This window comes from Poecile atricapillus, chromosome 7, assembly GCF_030490865.1.
Source record: "Poecile atricapillus isolate bPoeAtr1 chromosome 7, bPoeAtr1.hap1, whole genome shotgun sequence".
NCBI lineage: Eukaryota > Metazoa > Chordata > Aves > Passeriformes > Paridae > Poecile > Poecile atricapillus.
This window is the reverse complement of record NC_081255.1, coordinates 28,437,965-28,463,121: the sequence shown is the minus strand read 5'-3', so window position 1 is coordinate 28,463,121 and position 25,157 is coordinate 28,437,965. Positions and strand designations below refer to the sequence as shown.

At 38.7% G+C, this 25,157-nt stretch overlaps 1 protein-coding gene across 2 annotated transcripts in view; it reads right to left on the bottom strand.

The window, feature by feature from the left end:
• ZFYVE9 (zinc finger FYVE-type containing 9) overlaps positions 1–25,157 on the bottom strand; it is a 57,424-nt gene that overhangs the window by 18,262 nt on the left and 14,005 nt on the right. The window contains exons 2-10 of one of the 2 annotated variants that reach the window (XM_058842167.1): positions 24,327–24,429; positions 19,588–19,692; positions 16,750–18,812; positions 10,305–10,404; positions 6,557–6,733; positions 6,060–6,223; positions 5,203–5,326; positions 3,932–4,054; positions 2,637–2,792 (exon numbers count right to left, since the gene is read on the bottom strand). In XM_058842167.1, the coding sequence (XP_058698150.1) occupies positions 2,637–2,792; positions 3,932–4,054; positions 5,203–5,326; positions 6,060–6,223; positions 6,557–6,733; positions 10,305–10,404; positions 16,750–18,812; positions 19,588–19,657 (2,977 nt within the window). In that variant the 5' untranslated portion in view covers positions 19,658–19,692; positions 24,327–24,429. The remainder of the gene's footprint in view (positions 1–2,636; positions 2,793–3,931; positions 4,055–5,202; positions 5,327–6,059; positions 6,224–6,556; positions 6,734–10,304; positions 10,405–16,749; positions 18,813–19,587; positions 19,693–24,326; positions 24,430–25,157) is intronic. The other variant, XM_058842168.1, reaches the window with a different exon arrangement.

Sequence of the window (25,157 nt, the reverse complement as noted above, 5' to 3'; positions counted from 1 at the left end):
CCATATTTAATTAAAACCACACTGGGTAAAAAAATGCACCAATGGTGTCAGGGATAGACCGACCCTCACAAGGAGTACCCCCAAAAACCACAAAGCCATTTCAGGCAGTTGCCACATCTACATTTGCACTACAAAAGTAACAGTAGCTTTTATTGTCTTCCAGCACAGAGCTGATGCACTAGGGCATCTCTGGCAGCACTACATTAACACATCCAACTGCCTCAAAGTACCCATTCAGAGGGACAGAAGTTCTCATTTTCCCATTCACTACCAGGCTTATGGCCAACAGACAAGGATAATCACGGGATTACTACTACAGCAGAGCAACTACTACAACCACAACAGAAATCATTAGCTTCCAATTTCAAAACAAGAAAAGCAACACAGCAGGGAGCTTGATGACAGAGGGGCCAGAGGAAAAGTAAAGTGATGAAAAGTGAGCAGCAACAAATACTTGCCTTAACTGACTTTATTTTTTTTATAACTCGCATGCATATAGCCTGTAGTGAAAAAATGCCATTTTTCCTTCAAAATCTCTCTGCTGCCACCCTACCAAAGCCAGCCTGCAAACAACAGCCAGCACAGAGGGCAGGACTCTCCCTCCAGAACAAGTTATCCCTTCAGGAAAGCGGAAACATCTGGGAAGAGGCACAAGTACATACAAGTACTTTGTGCTTCTAGGCCTGAGCACAAAATTCAAACTCCTAAATTCATGTGACTCATGAAAAAATAATTTGCTATGGATTGGGCTTTAATCAAACAAACAAAAAGGGATGCTGTGTTTTTCTGCTGAAAACAAGAAATCTAAAATCACTTCATAGCAAAATCAACAACATTAAAAGTAATTCTTGTTTCCATTCCAATAAAAAGTACTGTACGTGCCTTTTTCTTTTATTACTGTTTTTAAGAAAACTTAAAATAAAAATAAATAAAAAACATCCACAGAATTTATTTCAGTTTCTTGATACAGAATATATTTAAGCCAATGTATTATATAATGAAAAATGAAATGGTGAGGCAGGCTGTTAAATTGTCTCTAAATTCTACTGGGAATTCTTGTTTGCTCTCAATGTCTAAATCATCTCATTGCCAGGAGAGGTGCAGTACCTTTGAAATGAACAGCCTGGCAAGCACGGCTCCACCTACAAGAGCAGAACTGCTAACCACTTCCACGGGATTACAGACACCAAACTGAAACCCCTACAGCATCACCTCCTCTCTGCCTGAATAATGTTTAAAGCAGCCAAGTTACAAACATGCTAACAGATCCTTCTGCCTCTCAAACAACGCGTGCCTTGGAAAGAAAAAAAGGATGGATATTGAGAGAGCGCTCCAAAGCACTTTGGGAGTTTATTAAGGTGCACTTTTCTACAAAACCTGCAGGCATTACACAGTAACTGAAGGTGTCTGTCTACTCATCCTTCATGTCTGAAACACAACACACAGCAGATCCTACAAAAAGAAAACACACAGTGGAATTCTTCAACAGCGACATTTGGTTTCTGATTAAGAATTGTACAACAGTAAGCAGCTCTTCGCACCAGTGGAATTGTAGGATATCAAATTACTACCACTACAGTACTAAAAAAAGAATTCCAAATACATTATGTAGGAGTTATAAATTATGTATTTCTGTAGTGTAATTATACAGAACTTCATAGCAATGTATACACCAAGCTGGATTTATATCTGCAATATACATATATACACATTTATATACACATGCTTGCCATTTTTCATATCTATCTCCCTCTGAATAACATCATTATAAGACAAAGAAAATGAACTGAGGTTTAGAACAGTAGTTGTTTGCCGTGCACACAAGATCCATTATGACATGAGATAATAATACATTCTGAACCTGGCAACCTCTCTGGACAAGCTGACCTTTGTTGCGCGGAGATATTTTAGGAAACAAATATCTTTCATTATTTTATTAAAGTACTGGATTCAATCACTCCAAAGGCATTATGAATGATAAGCAAAACCTCTTGTAAATGTATTTTCAGCACATGAGCTTAATGTGATCCAATTTCTCCTCTGGAAAACAAGCTTTATTTTCTGATCAGTGGAACCAAATACTTGCATTTTTCCTTATGCAAAGATTTTTGCATTCTAAGGTCCAACAATAATACCTAGAAGTGGAAGCTTATTTACTTAGCAAATGTAAAATGTGCAATGATTTATATAAAAATCTTGCAATCAAGATACAAAAATTCAAAATTCAGGGATGATTTCTGAAATGCTGAACAGTTCATTCTGGCCACACATATACATATATTATTTTAAAATATAAATAGGATCTGCATAATGTAGGAATACACACAGGCATTATGAGAATCAAACTTCTGAACTAACTTGTCTGGAGATATTGAACATACTATCCACAAGATTTCTCAACATTTTCTTTCTGGCTGGAAGAACTTTGGAGCAGTTCCCCAGGTTACCAGCATTTTATTTGGTGAGATCACTAGAACACTGGGTACTGACAACCAACAATACATCCCCCTATCAACTTAGATCATTATTCTCTTTTGTATTTTTTTTATACAAAAAGAGGCATTTGCTGTGACAAAAATGTATCTGACCCTATATGATCATCTATTCAAAGCATTTTTAACAGAGAGCATTCCTACCTGCTAAGGCATCCCGGTAAAGTTGCACAAAATGGTTAAAGATATCCTTAGGCAAACATTTCTCATCAGGCAAACACTGCAGGAGAATGACGATCTCCGACTGCCCCACGGCGTGCATCCCCTTCGTGGTGAAACACCAGCACTTCCTGTTCACATCTGCACGGGTGGAAATGTGCATCAGCGGAGCAGAATTGCAAAAAGGATGCCTAAATTTCACTGCAGGAAGACAGCTCTTGCAAGGATCAGTTTTACAGCACGTATTATTGTGTTATCTGTCACACAGACAAATTACGTCCTACATCTGTTACCGTGAGGGCAAGCACATCCCAAACAAGAGCAGCTCAATAATTCCCAGTTTACAGCTAAGGAAGAGCCAGAGTATTACAGCTCCCAGTCAGATCTTGGGATTAACACCACAGAGCAGACTTTTAGCAGTTTCTATATTCAAATGAAAGGACAGGATTTAAATGTGAATGAAGGAGCCAGGGAACAGGCCAGGCTGCTGGCTGTGTGTACCACTATCCTGACTGCTGAAACAATTTCCAACAGTGATAGCTCTCTCAATATGGAGAGCTGGATGTCAGCTGTCTCCATGAGACCTCACTGTGTTTTTCTGCTTCACAGGGATGTTAATAACAACATATGCTCTGAGCTTCATTTCTTGAGAATACTAAGGTGTTGAAATAAAACCTGTGTCTATAATATATTACCTTTTTATACATATGTAAAACGTTCTACTGCAATCTAGGAGATGCTGCAAGGTTTATAAACAATTTTTTAATACAAAAAACTGTCCTTCCCAATTTCTCCATCATGTTCCTATCCAGCAGAAATCAGCTGAGTGCTTCCCCACTCCTTCCTCAGCACAGGTGCACAGAGGCACAGGACAGAAAGGGACAGAAGAGGTGCACAGGGGAATGAAAGCCCTGCAGTATTACGGGATCCCATCTGCTTTTTCCAGAATGGGATGACAGGGGAATAAGCAAAGCAACCAAAGGAAAATGGGTGATAAAATACCCTGCCCTATTAAGCTCTACAGGGGACACTGATCTCCAAACATGAGACTGGAGCCTCTATCAATCCAGTTTATATTTTCTACACAAAATTATCTGTTTTGATACCTAAATCACCAGAAAGGGGCTTTTTGTTACTTAATATGGCTCGGTACAAAATTTTCAACCTGTACACGTTTTCAGAGACTATCCTACCTAATAAAAATGCTGCTGTTCCTACTAATAATCTAGATAACATTTCTCCTCTCATAGACTATGACTTATTTAATAATAAACACTTACAATTTACTATTTTTACCATGGACAGCAAATTAGCATTTAAAACAAATACTAGAGGGTCAGGGCCACCATCCTCCAGCTGCTGCATGACAGAGATCTGAGAAGGTCTCTCTTCCACAGCATAGTCTACAAAAGAAACAAACACAATGAAATCCATAAATTATTGGTGCAGACTCTACATTATAATCAGATTACCCAATTCTAATTCTTTTTACTGTTTTGACCTTTTAAGCAAACACTTATTTTTAAGTACTGCTGGTTTGATTGTTTCCTAGGCTGGTATTTTCAAACTTCAACGGAATTTATGAGATAGCCTCTGTATACCCTTTAGAAAGGTGCAGCTTGTTTCAGGAAAATAACTATTTTTCAGTATCAACTAGAGGAGAAAACTGAAATCAGGTTGAGATATGTGTCACAATGTCAACTGAAATCCCAAATGACAAAGAAGTTAGGAATTGTTACTTAAATCACAGTAAGGCAGAAGGGCATCAGTCCTGGAGTACCATGAACAACTAACACAGGATGGAACAGATCTGTTTTGAAATTAAATGCTGCTCACATTTTGGTTTTGGCACTATACTGAAATAAAAGTTAATAATGTTACTTCCAGCTTAACATTAGAAATGCACCACGTCAGCAAAATATCTAATAGGAACAACCAAAAAAGAGAAAGTAAGTTCATTCCAGGAATGTATTAAAGGATGTCATGAATCAGACTGTGGAAAGCAATTTTACATAAAGAAATACACATTTCTAATATTTTAAAAATTAGTTTTTAATTTTCTGAAGTTTCCTCCATTTGGATCCTATATAAGGGGACATCACAATGACTAAAAGCTGCACTGTGGGCCAAGATGTGCAATAGTTTTGTTGAATACAGTGCTTGGGGATGCCTCAGACAGAGCCCACGATCCAACAGAATCTCAGAGAAGGGAAGCATGAATATTCATAAGGCTAATTAAAACCTATCTCTGTGTGAAACATTCCCCACAGTCCGATTAGTGAAGAAATTAGCACGTTTCTGGACTGCAGTTAATTTTTTGCTTCGTATTTTACTTGTTACAGGAGTTTCATTGCAAGGTGGGGCTCTTCCTGGATACAAATAGGGACCAACTGTGCAAAGGAGTGGCCCAATATTTACCCACGAGTGCTTACTGAGAATTCCTTCAAATACTCAGCACACTGCCAGCATCTTATTTTTAAAATAAACACAGTAGCCATTAGGTTATTGCACCTGGTAAGCATAAAAGCTGGCTGCCAATTTATACCCTCACCTCCTTTTACTCCAGTGGAGATGAGAATTGGAGGAAGACCATCTTCAGGAATCAGATTCATTGCGCTGCCAACAGGACTGCCAACCTGAGTTATATTTCCCGAGAATACAGAGGCATTATCAGTCTATACAAGAAACAAACGACAAGGAAGGACAAGATTAAAACAGTAATAATGATAAAAATGTAAGAGCTGGCTGGCTAAATTATTATAGATGTAGGTGAAGGAGTCTGTGTCTGCTGGAGAAACAGAAGCACCAAGTAATCTGGCTCTGTAACAACAGATGATCATGTGATGACTCCTGTATGTGAATTACTGCTAGAAAATCTGCTTAGAGCCTGCACCTCCCTTCTCTAGCACCACACATACCCATTTCTTCACAAAACCTTAATGCACCTATACCCATTTGAACTTTTTCTAGTGTCTCAATTCCACTTATATGGGGTATGGTGGACTTAACATTGTTAGATTTTATCTGCACTTTCCTGCACACATCATTTTGTGACAGAGTATTCTTCTGATCCACAGGACAATAATCTTATTGTTTCAACTCACCTTTTTTAAAGCATCTGTTACACAAATATCCTTCACACAGCAGCTGTACAGCCGAACAGTTGGAAGCCACACAGACAACAAACATTCTTAGTGATCTGCCCCAAAAATCTTCACTTCATTTTTAAAAATATGGTTGTTTCACCACTCTGTAAACATTTAAATAAGGACAACACTTGCTATGCAACATACTAAGACAAGCCTGAACACATTTTGTATACCAGTCTCACTGCAGTCACCACAGCAACTCATACACCGCTCATGACCAAGGCAAACACAAGCTTTTGAGCGCCAAACATTCCCTTACTTCTGCTGATAAAGTGTTGTTGGGCTTTGATGGATCATGAGACACTGCTAAGGTTCCTGTGGAAGTTGTCCCAGCCACTGTCAGCTTTGCTGCATCAGCAACTTCTCCATTGGGTAAAATCCCATCAGCAAACCAAACACGCCTTTGTTCTCTAGGCTGAGCCACTGGAGAGAATGTAAGAAAACAGTGTTTAACATCTCACAGCAACACTGGCTAGGAAACTGGAAAATCTGAGTATAAAACAGAAAAACGGAAAAAATAAATATAAAAATGTGGACTGGAAGGAACTTAAGACATCACCTAGTGCATTCCCTATGGCAGCATCACGTACAGACACAATCACTGAGAACAGTTTACATGTCCTGAAAAACCTGATGTCCCCGCAGAGGGCAGGAATAGCACAACTGGCATTAGCCATTATTTGAAAGAATGAAGTGCAGATATTCTTTCCAAATTCTCACTACAGGTCAACTGAAAGAAAAAGGAAGTGCTCTTACCTTCTGCTCCAGGATGCTTTAGAACTCCCACAGGTACCATGACAGTGGGAGGCGGAGAGCTCAGGGCGCCCGAGGCCTGAGCCTGCTGCAAAGGAGGGATAGTAGAACAGTATTCAGCGGGATTGTTAGGGTTAGGGCTCTGGCTTGAGGCACTCATCATGTTCTCCCAGGCTTGAGCTAAAGCAAACAAAGAACAAGAGCCATGAACACAGAGGAAGGTATCTAACAGTCCAAAACACCGTGTTAAGTTCTCAGCTGCTGTCAGTATGGACCCTGCACCTCCCAAAGAGTATTCCCTTCATGTAACAGCCCCGGAAACTGCAATTAAGCAAGAAAAGCACAAGGAGAAACTGCACTGGCCCCATGCAACAAGTCCATAGAGAACTATTTTCTGAAAATGATTACAATACATTTGACTTGAGTGATGCTTAGCTCCTCATGCTTCATTTTGTTTCTTCTTCAAAGATTTAATTGAAAACAGTCCATGTGTACATAAATATATATATATATATATATATCACAATGTATGGAGAAATAAACATTCCTACTACAAATGTTTCATAATACACAGAATACTTGAACAGATTTAGCTTTCATTTATGATAAAAAGCACCCTGCATTTCTTTGTGTCCAGGGCAGTTGTGTACAGACCAACAACTTTTATTCTTAACTGTAAAAAAACCCTTATGTTATTAATTTGGAAGGTATGACTTGAGCCTTAATTCAACTGGCCAAAAATAACACATCAATCTTCTATGTCAACAAAATCTATCATAGGAAAATCTCCTCTGGTGAGTAAACCAGACTATCTCGACAGTGCTACTTCTTTTTGACCTCTAAGGGAGGCTTGTACCAAGATGCCAGAAAATTCTTATGTGTGCTTACATCCACAACCATATTAGTGTGTTACAAATAAATGCATTCTTTGAGTCAGGCATAAATATCACGGCACCTGAGCTCTCAGAGCATGTACATCCTTGGGTTCCTTCAGCTGCAAATTGCTAGAAAACCAAGGTGGAAATAACAAGATAAAAAAAAGAAACAAAAAAAACAACCAAAAATAAACCCCAAACAGAACTCAACAGAACATAAACCCTCCTGCTTCCTCCAATTGACCTGCAAAACCAATAGTGAGATGCTTGTCAATGAAAGAGGTATTGGCATTCCAGTTGAGAAAATTACTTGAACCGAAGCACTTTTTAAACAGCAATCCTGTACCAGTTATAGTAAAAGTCCTGAAAGAACAGAGTACTAAAAATGCACCAAGATACATGTCCAGGGCTCCTTTATTAGAAAAGTAAAAGAGCAGTCTTGAAGCTTTCTTTAAATGGAGCAAAGTGCCAAGTCAGCATATCCACCGACAGAAAATACACTAAAAATAGCATTGGAAATTGATGAAACACACAACCTGGCCCTGGAAACATGCCAGAAAACACACAACCCTCCCCTCACACCCAGTCAAACACAAACCAGGTACTGAGCAATCAAATGAAATTATAACCACTTTTACAGTTCCTACCCCCACTTCCAGGACTATGCAAAGATTAATGCTTAACCTGCTGCACTGACAGGGGCAAAAGCCCCAAAACCTGCACTGACAAAGAAACTGGAAGGATCAGGAGGGATGGGATACAGTCAGGCTACAGGTTAAGTAACCAGTAACCCAGAGCATCACCATGAAGCACTGCAGGCAGGGACAGGGACAGAGGGAGACAGGGCAAGCACAGCACTGGCCCTGGAGAGAACCAGGCACTGTTGTCACTGTTTTCTGCCATTAATGTACATCTGCCCTGGCCACAGGACAGAGAGACTTTCAAATGAAATTACAATAATGTGATCAGTTTTATTATGTCTTTTTAAAATAACACTTTGGTTTCAACCAAACTATTTTCAGATTCTTCCCTTCCCCCATATGAAAATTAATCCTACTCACCACCACAGAGCCAGCTGTCTTTTGCTAAGTGTATTTGTAATTCCTTGTTCTTGAATGAACACCTTGAAATGTGTTCATTTCTCCATCCCAAAATGTAAGAGTTTAGAACTCCTTCAACATTATTACTCGTTTTTCATTTCTAGATATTATAAGTTAAAATTTCCTGTCACCTTACAGATTTGGCCTAGAGTAAGAATTATTAATAATTAAGACCTAGCACTGCACACCAATTAATGTTTAATATTTTTGAAACATTTCATCTTTTTGAACTTTTTTTCTGAGAAAATTATATTCCTGTTTAGTAACAGATACTGTCTACTAATTTTATATTCTCATCTCAAAACTAAGCACTCAGTTACTTTCAAGCAAACCTGACCCACTACTCAACTTCTTTGGAAAAAAAATAAAGCTATGACCTTAAGTTTAGTGTCTTAGTTTAGATGTTCAACAAAGAGATCTTTCTGAGAACAGCCCAAATAATCCACTATGCAATAATACATAAAGATACTGCCAAAATTACTTTGTGTGATGCTGACACAAACCACAGTTTTCCAAATCCTTGGTGGAATCTTTGCTAAAAGTCTCCAAAGTTTAGCTAAACAATTGCAGCAATGGAGATTCCATGATAAACCATCCTGATAATTACTGAACAGCTATCCTAACAGTTAAAAGTTTGCATTTAGAGCCTGAATCTGTCTGACTTCTCATTCTACCTTTTACATGTTAGAATGCACCTGTCAGACTTTCCTCTACCACTGAATTCAATTCTGGCATCAAGTTTCAGTAATCTAGATATATATTTATACCCCAGGACCAAGACACCCATTCACCTTCCCACTAATAAGCCAAAATGCCTGGAATTTCTCACGATGAGACAGGTTATCTCACGATTTAAGCACTCACATGGGTCCTCTCTCAACCTAATCCAATTTCTCTTCAATTCAAGACAGAAAAACTGAACATTGACTCTTCCAGCAGCAGCTGTCTCAGTGTCATGGGCAAAACTCAGCTGGACAAATCATCATCCAGAGGTAACTGCCAGTGTGGGAAGTTCTGGAGATTTTCACAAGCCTCAAGAGAGTGCTCTGTGTTTGCCCATATTTATAGCATAGCTCTAAAGTGTTACTACAATAAAGAACAACACACAAAATACAAAACCAGAATATTTCCTTACACCAAGCAGAGATGATAGAACTTCCTATCAGTTCTACATGTTAACTTCAGAACTACTTGTGACCTCTCTCCTGTGTCCCATGTTCTCACCAGGCTTTTAGCCACAGCACCACTCTGGGTTTGACACTCTCCAGGGATGTGTTAAAGTAACAATCTAAGCTCAGCTGTCCACATTTGTGGACCTGTATTTAGACAAGACTCCTACTCTAGCACCAAGGAGTTAAGAAGAGGAGCTGATTAACTTGTGGATAAATGCTACTTTCCCAATCTCATATAGTGCATAATCTAGAACAGGCACAACTGCATTACTGTACTCTTTGGCAATTCCATCTAATTGTGTAGCAGGTTATCTACTCAGGCAACAAAGGATTCAGAGCATACTTCTGAAGCAGCAGCAAAAAATCCCCAGCAGTCACAATTTTTGCAATCCTGGTAGAGCACTCCCAAATAAAAGCTTTCAAGCTCACTGCAACCTTACCAGTTTTTCTACTCTTCACAGAGATTCCACACCAGCCTCTCAAGCAACTTTACTGTTTCAGAATACTTACCAATACAAATGAAGTATTTTGATATTTTTCTTTTTAAATGCCCTCATTTAGAAAGAAAGTGAAGTGCCACATCTCGGGTTCCCTCCCCACTCACCATTCATCAGCACTGAGTGGCAGATTACACACACTCTGGCTTCCTTTCGGTCCATGTACAGCAGCTTGCACTTCAGGCTACAGCATGCGGCACAAAACACCTGGAACACAGGGGAAACTGCTCAGGGGTGTGCACAGACATGGGACAAACTTATGGATCTGGACAAATGAGTGCCTGCAAAGCTCTTGAAAAGCAAAACAGAGGTTAAAAAAAACAGTATTTTCCCATTATGATGGTTTGGTATTTAGGGAAGTAGAAAACACCGAAGTTAAGGTTCTGAGAGAAGCTGCTGGAGGCTGCTGGGAGTTTCTTCTCTGCTTGAGACCTGGCCAATAGCTGGCCAATTCCGAGAATTGACATTGTTGTTCACCATAGAGAACGGAGATCAACCCTGTGACTACCACCTTTCAAACCTAAGCCCGGGAGTTTCTGGTTCTCTTTGTTTCTGGCTTTGAAAGGTAACAGGAGCCGGGCTCCAGCGGCTCCGGGGCAGGGGACAGGGCCTGAGAGGCTTTCCCAGTCCCAGGCGGGTCCGGGCTCTCCCTTGGCCCAGCGCTGGGCTGGGGCGGGCCACAGCCGCTCACCCCATGGCCCACACGGACGGCCCCAGGCTGAAAAAAAACGAGTCCGCTGCTTTTCCAGCCCTGCCGAGCTGAAATCCAACACCATGAATAATACCCAGCCACCGCTTGAGCCACATTTTAACCCTTTTACTACCCAGATGAGACCTGCAGATTTAATCCTTTTTCCAGAGAGGAAAGCGAGAGTGATTCACATGTAAAGAGACAACATAAACCATCAAAGTCTGCGAAAGAAGGAATCAAGCCTCAGATGAGAAGAGAATGAGGAGATGCTTTAATCAGCCAAAATACTCTTGTTAAGGCCATGGAGATGGACAGTAATGTTCTGGAGAACTCATTTAATTCATTAAAGAGTATTTGGGGGGCCATGAAGTATTTAAAAGTGTAGATCTGAGCAAAGATATCCACTGATGAAGCTGAGCAGATGGTGGAGTAGTTGTGATCCCATGAAATGCTGGAACAGAGAGAGAGAAGTGAGAGCTGATGAAGACCCTTGGCCCCAGGGAGGAAAAGAGAAAACCTCTATTCCCAGAGAGGATCACAGAGACAGACAAAGAGAACCTTTGCCTTTGAATAACTCATCCTTAAAATGACACCCCTTGAGTTCATGGCCCATGAACACACCTCAGAGTGGTGTGAAATGGGAGAAGGGCCTGATGGCAGAGTTTTCCAGACAGCTGGCATCAGGGGAATGAAAAGCCATGAGAAAACTTTTCTTATGGAGAACTTTCCATGAAATGACAAACGAGAACTCCTTTCTGTACAAAGACTGATGAAAAGATGATTGCAAAGTTGGGACTACTTTAACCACTAAGTTTTGTCTCTATGTTGTTAGTTGAACAAGGAAAAGGTTGGATGGTGGGGAGGAAGGGTTTCTGGAGGCTTTATTCTGGTTTCTTATTCTTGTAGTTCTTTCTTTATTCATATTAAGTTTTGAGCCTGTTTTGCCCTTCTCCTAATCCATATCTCACAGCAAGAGATGAGTAAGTTTCGTGGTGATTTTTAGCTAGTGTTTTAAAACCACCACACCCATTAAAGCCACAGTGACCAATACCTAGGCAGGGTGCCTGTACTACTTACCCTGATAATTATTTTGTGGAACACATAAATGCATTTTGTCCTGATACTGCACTGTATTGTTTGGCATAAATGACAGTGGGGGTAATAAATATCTACCACATTACAATCCCTCAGAGAATTAACAACTTGGGAATTAACTTCAGTCTTACAAAAAGCATGAGTACTTCCTAGAATTAAATAAGAATTCAATGCACAAGTATTACATATATATAAGGGACTGCTATGGCACAGATGAATTCAAACTTAATTAACTCTTCGCAGCAGCACAATCCATCTACATGGAATTGGACATTAGAAGGAATTTTTTGGACATCAGGAGGAATTACTTCACAGAAGGGGTGATTAAACATTGGAATGGGCTGCCCACAGAGGTGCTGGAGTCACTGTCCCTGGAGGTGTTTAAGGAAAGACTGGATGTGGCACTCAGTGCCATGGTCTGGTTGACAGGGTGGTGATCAGTCACAGGCTGGACTTGATGGTCTCAAGAGGTTTTTTCCAACCTAAATAATTCTGTGATTCTATATCAGCAACTCCAGCTGTTTAATCTCTTCATATCTAGCAAGTTGTTCCTGGGTTGATGAGGAACAGTGATTATCAAAATGTTTTAATTGTTTAACATATAAACCAAGACATTTAAGAAAGCTGAATTACATTACTACTGCAAGAAAATCTTGCTCCATTTCTATAAAAAAACTCATTTTGACATGAATACAAACACCACAGCATGACAACAGTAGGGAGAATGCAGGAACTGCATTGTGTGCACCCTAGCTGCAAAAGGGGCTGGGGCAAAGCCCAGGGTGCACAAAGTACTGTGGAGATGCAGCTGTAGGTGCTGCTCCTTCTGCCCTGAACCAGCTCTAAAAACTCCCCAGTCCTGGGCAGGACAGCTTGTTCCTCCAGACAAGCAGAACCATGAAACATGAGTGTGGCTTGTGCACCAAACACACTTGCATGCAGATATGATCCTACAATAGTAACTCCCTTCTCAAAATCCTGCAGTACATATGCTCTAATGATTTCTTATTTGTTTTAAATAATTATATTGCCTTTATTTAAAATGAAAAAACTAAACTAAACAGTAGTTCCTCAGGGTTATTTTTCAGGTGATGTGAAGATACTGATGAACATCCATTTCCTGCAGAAAGGTAATGTCACATTCAGGAGATCTAGAAACACCAGCAGCTGCCTAACAAATGAGTTCAGATATCAAGAGAGAATTTCAAAATTTAATTATGGGTGGATATTATCTCTGCAATTCCCTATGCATTATTATGATCTATAACACTTTTTAAATTAAAAAAAATATTCCACTACTCCAGCAGTATTATTTCTGTAATATAAACAAGAAGCTACATAGGATTCTTATATATAAATATGTTTAAGCCTAATTAAATCTCAACCAAGTTAAAGATCACACCAAATTATGACTACTTTGCAGCCTGTTACTTGCAGGTTTTTAGTGGCAACTGTTTAAATAAGCAAATATAGGTTCTGAACTCAACATGAGAATTGAAAATCAAATGTGCAGAAAGCTCAGCCTTGTCTCATTAGAACCAGACTTAATGTTTTCTAATTATGAGAACTCAAACATTTCAAAAACAAAATATAATTAAGCATACACTGGAATTTTAATGCAAAAATAAAATCCACCCTTTCACATCTGTGAAAACCTTTAAAAAAGCAAAGTAAATATAATTGAAAAATCTGATTTCTGCACCTACATCTCAACCCAATTTACAAGCATTCTAGGGAATATTAATAACACCATCGCAGTGTATTTTAGAGACATTTGACATCATTTCAGTTCTCTGGGAAAAACTTCCAGTCAAAAGTTCATTCAGTATTGAACATGGAAAAATCAATGTCATCAACCATAAATGGAGGCCCAACACAAATTAATATCTAATTTAGGACCATTTTTCAAACAACACATTGTGCATTCATGAAAGCTCCCAAATGCAATGATTTAAATATTAAAAGAGAAAACAGAAGCAATGACAGAATATCCCCACCTCCTCTCTCAGGCTGCATCAGCCTTGAGCAGCAGTAAAGCAGAGAATGCAATCCAGCACAACTGACAAGTCAGACTTGTTATTAACAATCACCAAGTCATTATCTCAGTACATCATGCTATAAAAAAACAACAGAGCAGTAAGTAATTTTTTTATGTTACAAGGGTTTTAAGGTTCACTAGGAGTTGTTAAACCATTAGTTGCTACCGGAATTGCTGATTTTTTTTAATATTTTAGTGGAAAAATATAGTTTTGGTTGTCAATAAAAAAGATTGCATAAAAATTTTCTGTTTTTCATATCAAGGGTGATAATTTCATCTGACAACAGAAAGTACATAATACATAACATATAATTTATAAATGTGTTCACACACATTCACTGGGTTCTTAATTTTACCTCAAAATTTACTGGAAGTGTATTCGTTTCTATCAATCCAAATGGTTCATATCATCCATTAACTCTGCAATTATTATTCTCAAATTAAAAACCCTGACAGACTTCCCAGTTGCCACTCAACTATTTTTAAATGCAGTGTTTAATCCCAAATGAAACAGATACATTCACCCCTACAAAAATGATTTGTCATGATGCTAATAAAGCTTAAAAGGAAACTGTTGTGCTAAAGCTTGTGTTCAAAATATTTAATCCCATGGCTTCCTTTAGAAACAAATAACTGGAAGAGCTCAAGATGTTGTCTCCCCAGTTCTTTTACTGAGATTCAGACATTTAACAGTGGAAGCATCCCTGTGGTTCAGTAGTTACCTACACCATGCATGGTCCACAGGACTTGCTCTGGGGCTGGGGCTGCTGACCAGAAAGCAGGAGCAGACAGCTGAGAACTGGGATTTCTCAAGCCACTGCAGCCACATTCATCAGAGCTTGTCTGTCAAAGCTTTGGTCTCTCTCTGCCCAGAATCATTACAGGAATTAAGGCTGTAAAGCAATTTGTAGTAAGTGCTAAGTATTATTTGACTTAAAATGAACCTTAGCATTTATTAATGAGTCCTTTCTGCAACATCTTTTGGTTGCACTTGTGCAAATTTGGTCCAGACAAACATTTGCTAACAAAAGTTTCTAAAAACAATCCATTCTAAGTCTACTGAGTCAGTTTGTCTACTGAACAGAGGGATTTTTTTATTTTATCCATTTCCCACATATAATCAAAAAACCCCACTGGCACTGGTGGTTCTTCTCAAGGTTTGTCAGAAGAATGTAAAAAGAAAAAACACAAATTTTGGGCCTTGTTCCATCATTGCATGCTTTATCCATTTACAGATACTTTAATTTTCTGCATTTGTGCAATTCAGGGTTTTGGTCATTACAGAGAAGCAATTAAATCCAAGCAATAAACTTGTTTAAAACAAAAAAGTAAGTAGAAAATTTTTCTGCACATGAAAATTGAAGTCATATTTGTTCAACTGAAAAAGAAAAAATACCTAAATAATAGTGTAAGTTAAACATCAAAGCTAAAATCATGGACAGTTCTTTAACTTCCATGACTTACAGATTCTCCTTGACTGCCATGAGAAGAATGAGGCCCCTGAAATAACCCAAAAGCACTTTATGTGAGTACACTGAAGGCAGGCATGTGCTTTATGTGATGCTCATTGATCACCTGTGGTTATTGGCTCCACATCAGGACTTCCACTGCAGCCAAGCTGCAACAGGATGGGCAGAACCAACTGGAAGTCCTGGAGCAGTGCACAAGGAATGTCTGCTTAGCTTTTAGAAGTGTCCTGGGAAAGACTGCCCAGCACTTCTCCAGTGAGAGACTGAGTGCTGTGCATTCTGGTTCCTAAAGGGACGAAGGGACATGTGTTCCATCTCACAGGAGCAAGCCTTGGGGTTCTGCTGGGCTGCTTCCAGAACCAGCTGGCATAATGGCTGAACCAAATCTTTATTCTAGTTCTCATTGGTTTTAGTATTCCTTTTTACAATATTCATTAATACCTAATTGAGAAGAGTGTTAGTTAACTGCTTTTGAATCATCATTTATTTTTTCCCTGAGTTCCTACTTATGTCACTGACATGTATTTCAGTAAAAGATATTTGGAAATACTTTAAAAGTTAATGATTTACAATAAACTCATCATATAAGAATCTGAGTTCACCTAGATGACATACATAAAATTTTAAAACACCCTCAACAGTTAATTATTTCTTACACAAGAAAAAGTGATATAGAAATTATGCTTTAATTGTCTTCATTATGACATTTCCCACCATGTGGACATACACCAAGTTACAGTTAACCACTTTTTTTTTTTGCCCCAGGAGCAAATGTTTAAAAACATGTTAGCACTATTTTAAATAATGTAAGCAATATGAGAATAGCAAAGAAGACTGAGAAGAACTGAGCTGATCAGCCATGTAAACCAGCAGGAATGCCAGCAAACCAACAGCCCACTCCCAATGCACAAGTTTGATTCAGTAACTTTAATGGGATTATTGATGCAGTAATTTCTGTAAAGCAGTTTCCTCCACTTAGTCATTTTATAAGAGCTCTGACATAAACCCAAGGATGATGATCACTGCAATCAACAAATACAACTGCCCATTTAGACTAAGAACAATTAGTTACTCTTTATTGTCACCCTAAATAGATCACAGCTCAGAAATTCCCATTTTTGCTTCACTCAGACACAGCTTTTTAGGAAGAGATGCCACAGGTAACTATATCCAGGAGTTTAGCAAGCCCTCTGATGCGATGTTGTGCAGTATCAGGGAAAAAAAGGTGCTTTGAACTTATTCAAAAAAGATGAACTTACCTTCCCACAGGCTCTGCAATGGTGCCTTCTTTTGGTGAATGTAAATCTGGCCTCACATTTCATACAGTTTGGTGCTTGAGAATCTGGAACCCACACTGGAGCAACCTCACCCAAAGTTGTAAAAGGCTTTCTGGCTGGAGCTCCAAACTGACCAGCTCTGAGATCATTATCTGGACTATCTGGGGCTGCTGCAAGGCACGAACTATTAGAGACTCCAGATTCATACTCGTCCAAATGTTCCCCATTAGAACCAGTACCAGAGGCATTTGAAGATGTTTCACCAGGAAACATGTCTGCTGTATCCCCTAACTGTGTCTTACCAAAGACATTTTTGTTTTTACTATTACCTCCACAATTTGGGGGAATAACATCATTTTGTAAGTGGTCCGACAATGGCTTCGGAATCTGCAGTTTCAGATTTGTGGGCTGCTTAGGTCTTGCACCACCAAAAGGAACACTGATATATTGCAGGTTAGTCACTGGTTTTGGTGAAGTCTGCCCTTGCATGGATGAAACCTGACTACAAAGATTATGCAAATAATTTTTCTTTATGTGGTCACCAGAGCTGTTTAAAATAAGACCACTCCCTTCTGTGGTCTCATTTCCTCTCTGTTCATAAACATTAGTGTAACATTCTGACTTGCTCTCCTCAATCTCCTTTTCCTCTGTTACCGAGTCTTCCTTGGAGGGTAAAGTCTTTGGAACATGAGCAACAACTGGGTTCTGCATTCCATAGGAATCACAACCATTAGACAGAGAGCTTGCTGCTGATGTAGCCATCACATCAGAGAGCCTGGACCCTCCAAGCTCATCTGTATCAGACCCTTTCAAGTCTATGCCTGCCTCCAATACCCCATCTTCATCTTCTCTGCTATTCCCACATACATCATCAGGCTGTTTGGTCTGCAACAGTCTTTCATTCTCTCCTAGAGTTTGCTTATTATTCATCTCATTCAATTTTGTCAGCTCCCAATTAGTCATCTCCTGAGATTCAGGGTAACATTCTGCCATGCTGTGCAATTCCGTTGTGCCGAGATTTTTATCACATTCAATGACTTCGCTTTCAGTGGCACTAACATCCTCTGCAACACATTCCTTGTAATTGCCACTTCCAGCCACGTTAGGTTGACAGGTTTCAGTGAGCCCAGATAGCCTAGACTGCAACTGCTCGGTTGTTTCCTGTTCTACAATTAAGCTTCCACTACTGGAACCAGAAGAGTTTTTAGCTTCTAGATCTGTTCTCTGAGGAATGGCTTTACTAGTGAAATTTTCAACTGACGCACAATTTTCTTGCATTTTAGCAGTACCATCAGCTGGTCTCTGCAAGAGAGTCACTGCATTGATCCCTGCAGTTGTAGCTTCTGAAAACAGCAAATCTTTACTCATATTAAAATCCTCCTTTAATCGAGAGGAGGGGCATGCAGCGGTCAGGCTTTCAGATGAAGCATTAATCAAATGACTTACAGAGTCATCTTCAGTGCACAGCCTGTTTACTTGCTTTTCTGTATCAATATCCTTTTCTGTGGATCCATTTACAGTAACGCTAAACTGGTCACTCTGTCGGTTTTCATTATCCAGTGTAAAGCTAATAGAGTCCATTAGGGACTGACTGTTGTAATTTGTACAATCCACCACATCACCACTTTGTAGTGTTCTTCTGTCACAGTTGTGCATGACTGCCACCACTAGCACACTTTTCTCCTCTGGCAAGCAAGCTGTATTTCCACATTTCTTTTCTCCTGCTTCCACAGAGTTACACTGATCATCCCGATTACTATTTCTTTTAATCAACTGATCATCTGCTGCTGCCTGATCATCAATCCACATGACTGGGGTCTCTGGGCTTATGCTAAAATCCTTTCCATTAGCACAGTGATCTCCTCCTCCTGTTGGTGTAGTCACTGAGTGGGACAAGGAGAAAGACTTTAATCTCTGCTGACATTCATTAGGAGTTGTAGCTTCATTCACGTTGGCCACAGTCGAGTTGAATGACAGGCGATGAGAAGGCGGATCTAGAATCTGATTCCACTTTGCACCCAGCAGAGTAGGTGAAACAGCGGCATCTAAAAAAGGGTTTAAACAAGAAAACTTACTGTCATATTAAAGCTATAGGTTCTATTAATCCTGCTGCATTAGAATGTCCCAAGTACAAATGCAGAAGTGTTCAAATACAGGCACAAAAATGAAGCTCACCTGCCATAACCAACATCCTTGGTTAACCATCAGTAGTGTAATTCCATAATGTTTTTGGTATTCAAGAAGTTTAGAGCTACCCCAATTAGTATCAGGTTGAATTTGCAAAAGCAACTTTAAAGCATTGATTAATATATTTCAGACAGCTAGAAGTGCCTAGAAAGATTCTCACCCTCATAAAATGAACAGTTCAACTTCCTTGACAGCAAAGAATTACCAATTAGACTAAGCAAAAAAATTTAGTGCTTTGAACATGATAACCTTCATTATATGATTTATGTGACCTAATAAAACATTTCTGCAAAAGAGACTTAAAATAAGTTTTGCTTGATTTAAAATAAATGATTTAAATATTGCTACTGAGCAATATTTCATAAAACCTTTCTTTAAAAATATACAGCACATTTGCTTTTAAAAGAGTAAGAAATTTTACAAAGGTAAACAAGATGAATGGAAGCAGAAGAGAATGCTACTAAGAAATGCTGAAGACATACCATGCAAAATTAACAGATGTGTTTTGTAAATTCTAAGATTAATTTGCAACTCAGACCCACAAAGGGTATCACAGATCTATACTCCTCTTCTATACTGTTCTCTGTAGAAGACATCTGATGTGCCTCTACAATCCTGTTCAAAATGACTCACCTTCGTTTTGCTCAAATTCATCTAAAACCTTATCAAGGTTATATGCCTCTGCTTGGAAATAGTTCTCCATTTGTCAGGGAACGACCACCAGATCCTTGTCTAAACCTGCCAGAGAACAAATTACAATCAGATGCTTAACCTTCAGTTGCAGTGTTCCATTACATATTGTCCTGATTTAAGGGGAAAATCAAATTTTTGTAAATCAAATTTTACATACATTACAGACATAAATCAAAAGTATTTTCCAGGAATAAAAACTGTGTGCTTAAACTTGCTTCATTCAGATTAACAACCTCCCCAAACTTGCTTTGGATTTTATTACTTCCAGTCTCACATTAATGTGTCTGGCCATCAGGATCACCATAATGCTGAGCCAAACTGCTGTGACTCCAGTCTAAAGAAAAAAAAACCAGTCTAGAGAACCAGAAAGGTCAACTAAAAAATCTGAAGACCTGACTTTCAGATCTGTGCTATTAACAATTAGTTCATGTGGCTTTGAACAAGGAGTTTAAATTCCCTGTGCTTCTGATTTTTTAATGGACGGCAGGCTAGCAGTACTCTGTGTCAGTCCTCATTTCGCTCAAGATGCTTCAAAGATTCATACTTGTAAAAGTTGTTAAGGCACTTAATGGGTGTTACTTGAATTGTGCTGTCTCTTAAAATGTCTACTTTAATAATTCCTGTTTGCCTGAAAGGCAGCCACTGAAAATCTAGCAAAATGCACAGAAGTAAATAGTCTCATCAAGAGAAAATGTTCTCAGGGTAGAAAAGAAGATGACAAGAGAGAAATGAGGGGAAAAAAAAGCCAAACCAAAGCCAGAAACCCAACCCTGAATCATTACATAACTATCTTCACATAATAAGTAATATTTTGCCCTACCAGCAGTAACATGGACTCCTCACTACCACAGTCTTGTAGCAACAAGACAGCCTGATTCACTTTTTCCAAATACTCACTACCAGCAGAGACATTTTCAGTAGAAAATGTGTGCCATAACCTATAAACCAGAGAGACCTTGATTTGATCTCTTCTCTGAAAATCATCCAAAACAGCCTTATTCTCTTCAGAGCTGACTTTCACTGTTGTGAAATAAGGCAACAGAGGAGGAGAGGGTGAGAACCTTGTTTTGCAGCATGAAGCAGTGTTAGACCTGACGGCTCAGTTAAAAACCTACTTTTTTTTCCACCAGAGACACAACACATTAGAGGAAGTTTCCAACTTAAAACAATACTTTACCATTTTCCCCAAGTATCTGGATTTGAGAAAAACATCAATAATATTTATTTCCATTAGTACAACTTTTTCTATTTATGAATTTACAAATTATAAATATTTACAGTACAACAGTTTTGTATTTATTATGGGCAACAACTGCAGTTATGTTATTGACAGGAAAAAGACTGTGCATTTAAATATTACAAAATGCAGAGTTCAAGTTTTCAAGGTCAACTTAAAATTCGATACATGGTTGTTTTAAAAGAGGATCATGATACAACATAAATACACTGCTATTTAATATAATTAGACTAAGGCATGTGTTAAAGATACACACAGAAGTTAGTTTTAAAGAAAATCAATCTAAAAGTAACTTAGAATTGCAATAAGCACCAACAGAAAAAAGACCATTTGCAAAATAATTCCAAGATAAACTAGACTTGTCATCTGACATACTCCTAGATTTGTTCTCTGTTCTGGGATTTTAGATTAACTCCTTCTGCAAGGAAAATAGATGATTTGCAGTATCATTTACTGTGCACAGATCATAACATAAGCAATGGAAAGCTGCCCACCGTGATCACCAGCTGCATTTCAGGAGTCTCAAAAAGTTGGACTACTTTGTACAAAATACCAGGTGATTTCACATCCATTTATAATGCATTTAATTTACATTATAATGGTAACATTGCTCCTAGCAAACAATTGATGAAGACATGTATAATTATTCCTAGGCAAAGTTCTGCTACTAGGGTCAATGATGCAAAGAGTATTTGTCAGTGAGGCACTGCAAGACAGAAAAATGTCATAAAAAATTTTTGTGCTCATGAGTTCCAACTGAAGAGAGAAAAGACCTTTTATACCACTATTGTTATTTCACTCACTGATGTACCAGGATATATGGAGAGCCCTTTATTTTTAAACTCACAGTCACCAAGCTGACAGCCACTCTAAATGAGATCTCATTGTCTGTTGCAGCAGGTATTTCTCAGAAAAGGTCAGCTGCAAATCTTCAGGTCTAACATCTAAAATTATTATTATTATTATATAAAAGAACACAACAACCCCTCAAGCTTTTCTGCAAGTTTCTGCCAAGGGCAAAACACACTGCCAAATCCAGAGAAGTCCTTAATGTCCTCTCCTCTGTCTGACAGTAAAGGAGGATGAGTACTCATGTTCCTAACAGATATCAGCAAGGCTTCCTGATTGTCAGCAACTCACATATTTGCCAGTTGAAGATCTAATGCTTCAACTCTCCATAGCCAGCAATTCAAGATCAAAATAAAAAATAAAATGCTCTAACACAGCATGCTGTAATAATTGAGCAGCTGTTTTCCCTGTGGCTTAGAATTTAATTTTATTTTTAATATTTTTATTAAATGCCCAAGCTAAATAAAAAGCATATTCCTTTACAGGTCTTTTGAAGCTTCTCAGTGCATCTCACATGTACCACTATACAAGTTTGGAAGACTTTTAGAATTACTCTAATCCCAAAGTTCCTCTGAGTACAAAGACTGGCATGACATTTTTTAAAGGATCCTTAATAGTTGTGAAACTCCGTAGCATTGCTCAAATATCCCGATGTTTGATGCCAAATATCATGGCACGGAGAGAAGCTGATGAGCAAACACACAACTCTAGAAAAAGGAGAATAAAAACAGGAGAATTCAAAAACAAGTTTCAGTGGTAATTTTAGCTGTATGCCACGAAAAAGGAGATACTTCCTAAATTACTGTATATTGGGATGAACAATATGAAGGAGAGGATCTTGTACCACTGCAAGGAAAAGGAAGCATAAACCATCAATGAGTAAAAAACAGGAGATTTTTTTTCAAAAATACAGTCCTCCATGAAAAGATTTGGCAGAAAATACTAATTATGGAAAAAAATAGTAAAATTTTATGTTTTAACTCTGTATACAAAAAAGATTAATACAATAGTTACTATCCACTAGCATGTAAATACAGAACTCAAGATCAGTTGTTACCCATTGCAGAGCCATCTTCTGTCTTTCAGGGCAAAGTGCTAATTAAAACATGCAGCCTGTCAAATCAGATTATTTTCAAGCTCCTGTTGGATCACAGATCATGCATAATTCAGAAAGTGTGTTTTACTTATCAATTTCTTCATAACAACAGCATGGGCTTGTCATCATCTTAATTTCTGAAATTTAGGAACTTACATTCCATGAAGCTTACATGCTTTACTCTCCCTTGATGTCTAAATTTAAAGGTGCATGTGCACCAGAAATGTGTGTGTCATATCTACCCAGAATTACTGCCCTTGTCATCACTGCATTCAGACACAACACAAACTTCAGCTGCATAGTGGGGAAGAGAAGGAGACAGAAGTGAAGGACAGAAAAACCTTCCTTAAAATTAGGTGTTATTCTGAACAGGCTTAGCCTTGGAGACTGCCTCTGAAGAGAGCTCAGATATCCCACAAGCCAGTTTGCTCCTGGGAAATGAACTGTACAAGAGATTGGCCTTGTGTTATACCTGCAAAGCAGCCAGACTCATATTTGTGTTGGGCTGTATGATAAGGGATTATGTAACACATGATCTTCTGCACTGCACATCCTAAATTATCCTTGGGATAAGTTTTCACCACGGGAACTGACAGTCTTTAGTCTTTCAAATTGTCTCTAACAGTGGACGATCAGCTCACAATCACATTAAAACACTGTAATAAAAAATACACTGAAAGGAAATAATACTGACATTCAACTACTGCCCTCCCAGCAAACACCTAAAAACCAGAGGATGTGTAAAGAAGCAGAATAGGATCTCAGGATTTTCTGTCATGCTGTCCTGTAGAGACAACTCTTTCCATATCAAACTGTGAACCTACATGTTTCAGTAATCTCTTACTAAACAAAATGCTCAAATACTTTATTATAGTCCTCACAAAAAATACCCATGAAAAGCTCCTAAGATGGAAGTCACAAAGGGCATGATCAAACTGAAACCAAATATTGCTCATTCATCCTGATAAAAGTCACACATCCAGAAAACGTCATTTTCCCATAGCATGAGAGCACGGAAGTACAGATTGACTGGACAGACAGATTTATTAGATCCAGGGCTCCTGGAGACTTCCTTCAACCCCAACAAACAATGGTCAAGTGCACATCTTGTTCCAGCTCCCTTCGGCGATCTGCGTGTTACCTGTCCCCGCGAGTCAGGCACCTTTGCTGTAATGAACACTTTGTTCAGAGTTGAGCAATAGCTTTATTTAGAACTGATGAGATCTGGCTACAGCACAGACTGAGAAAGAAAGACTTTGCCCGCCTTCCCCCTCTCCCAAACAAATAAGACACAATCTTTGCTCTAAAATGGGGCAATTACTCTCAGTAAAAAACATACCAACAAATTGCTAAAAATACTCTATCATCTTCTATATAAGAGATCCATCCATATACAAAAGTGTATGTACGTAAATATATACCCATAAGAATGCATAAAAAACATTTCAGGTGCAGAACTCTGAATCATTTTATTCTAAAGCAGAACTTGCCTCTTACCTTTTTCTTAAACATATGCTAAGAAACAAATGGCCCTGTGCCTTCTCATGATGACTGCAGCACAACCAGCCAGTTCCGCTGAATCAGGGTGTTCTACCTGATCCTAAAAAGAAAATACAAACATGTATTTTATGATTGTTAATTCTGCCACAAACCATGTTCTTTTCAACACATGACTGCAGCTAGCAAAGGCATATTTGGCAAATGCTGCAAGCTACAGATGATTTGGATTACATCTGCAGCTTTAAATTCAGAGATGTGTGTGCACTATGCCACTACTGCTCTCCAATAGTCTGGTGAAAAATGTTGCTTATAAAAACCACATTGCTACCTACCTGTTATTATTCTTCATTTAACTGTAAACCCTCAGTGTAAAACAGCAACTCCAACTGTCCTTGTATTCCTGATGACCTTGACTGTAACAATTTATAAAACTAGTCTCTGAAATAAATTATACTACAATAGGCCTTCCAAAAATAAAGAGCTAGTAGCTTTAATAGTCAACAAAAATTCACAGCCCTCTGAATTCTGTAAACTGTATTCATCAGCTTCCCACTGATTTTGTTACAGCTAAACAACAGGTTTTGTCTTCAAATTATTCCCCCTACAATCTTAGGCTTCCTTCATTTCCTAAAGGCTTCTTCTCACAAAACCCACAACAGCACCAACCTTCAGTAACAGGGAGGACCCAAGAGAAAAAAAAGTCATCTGAAGAAACTTTTGTTCTTTAATCCACAGCATTTCTATAGGTCAGGTGCTCATTTTCCCAGCTGCATCCTAACAGCCAACATAGCTCAAAAATCCACCACAGCCATGGGCAGAGAAAACAGA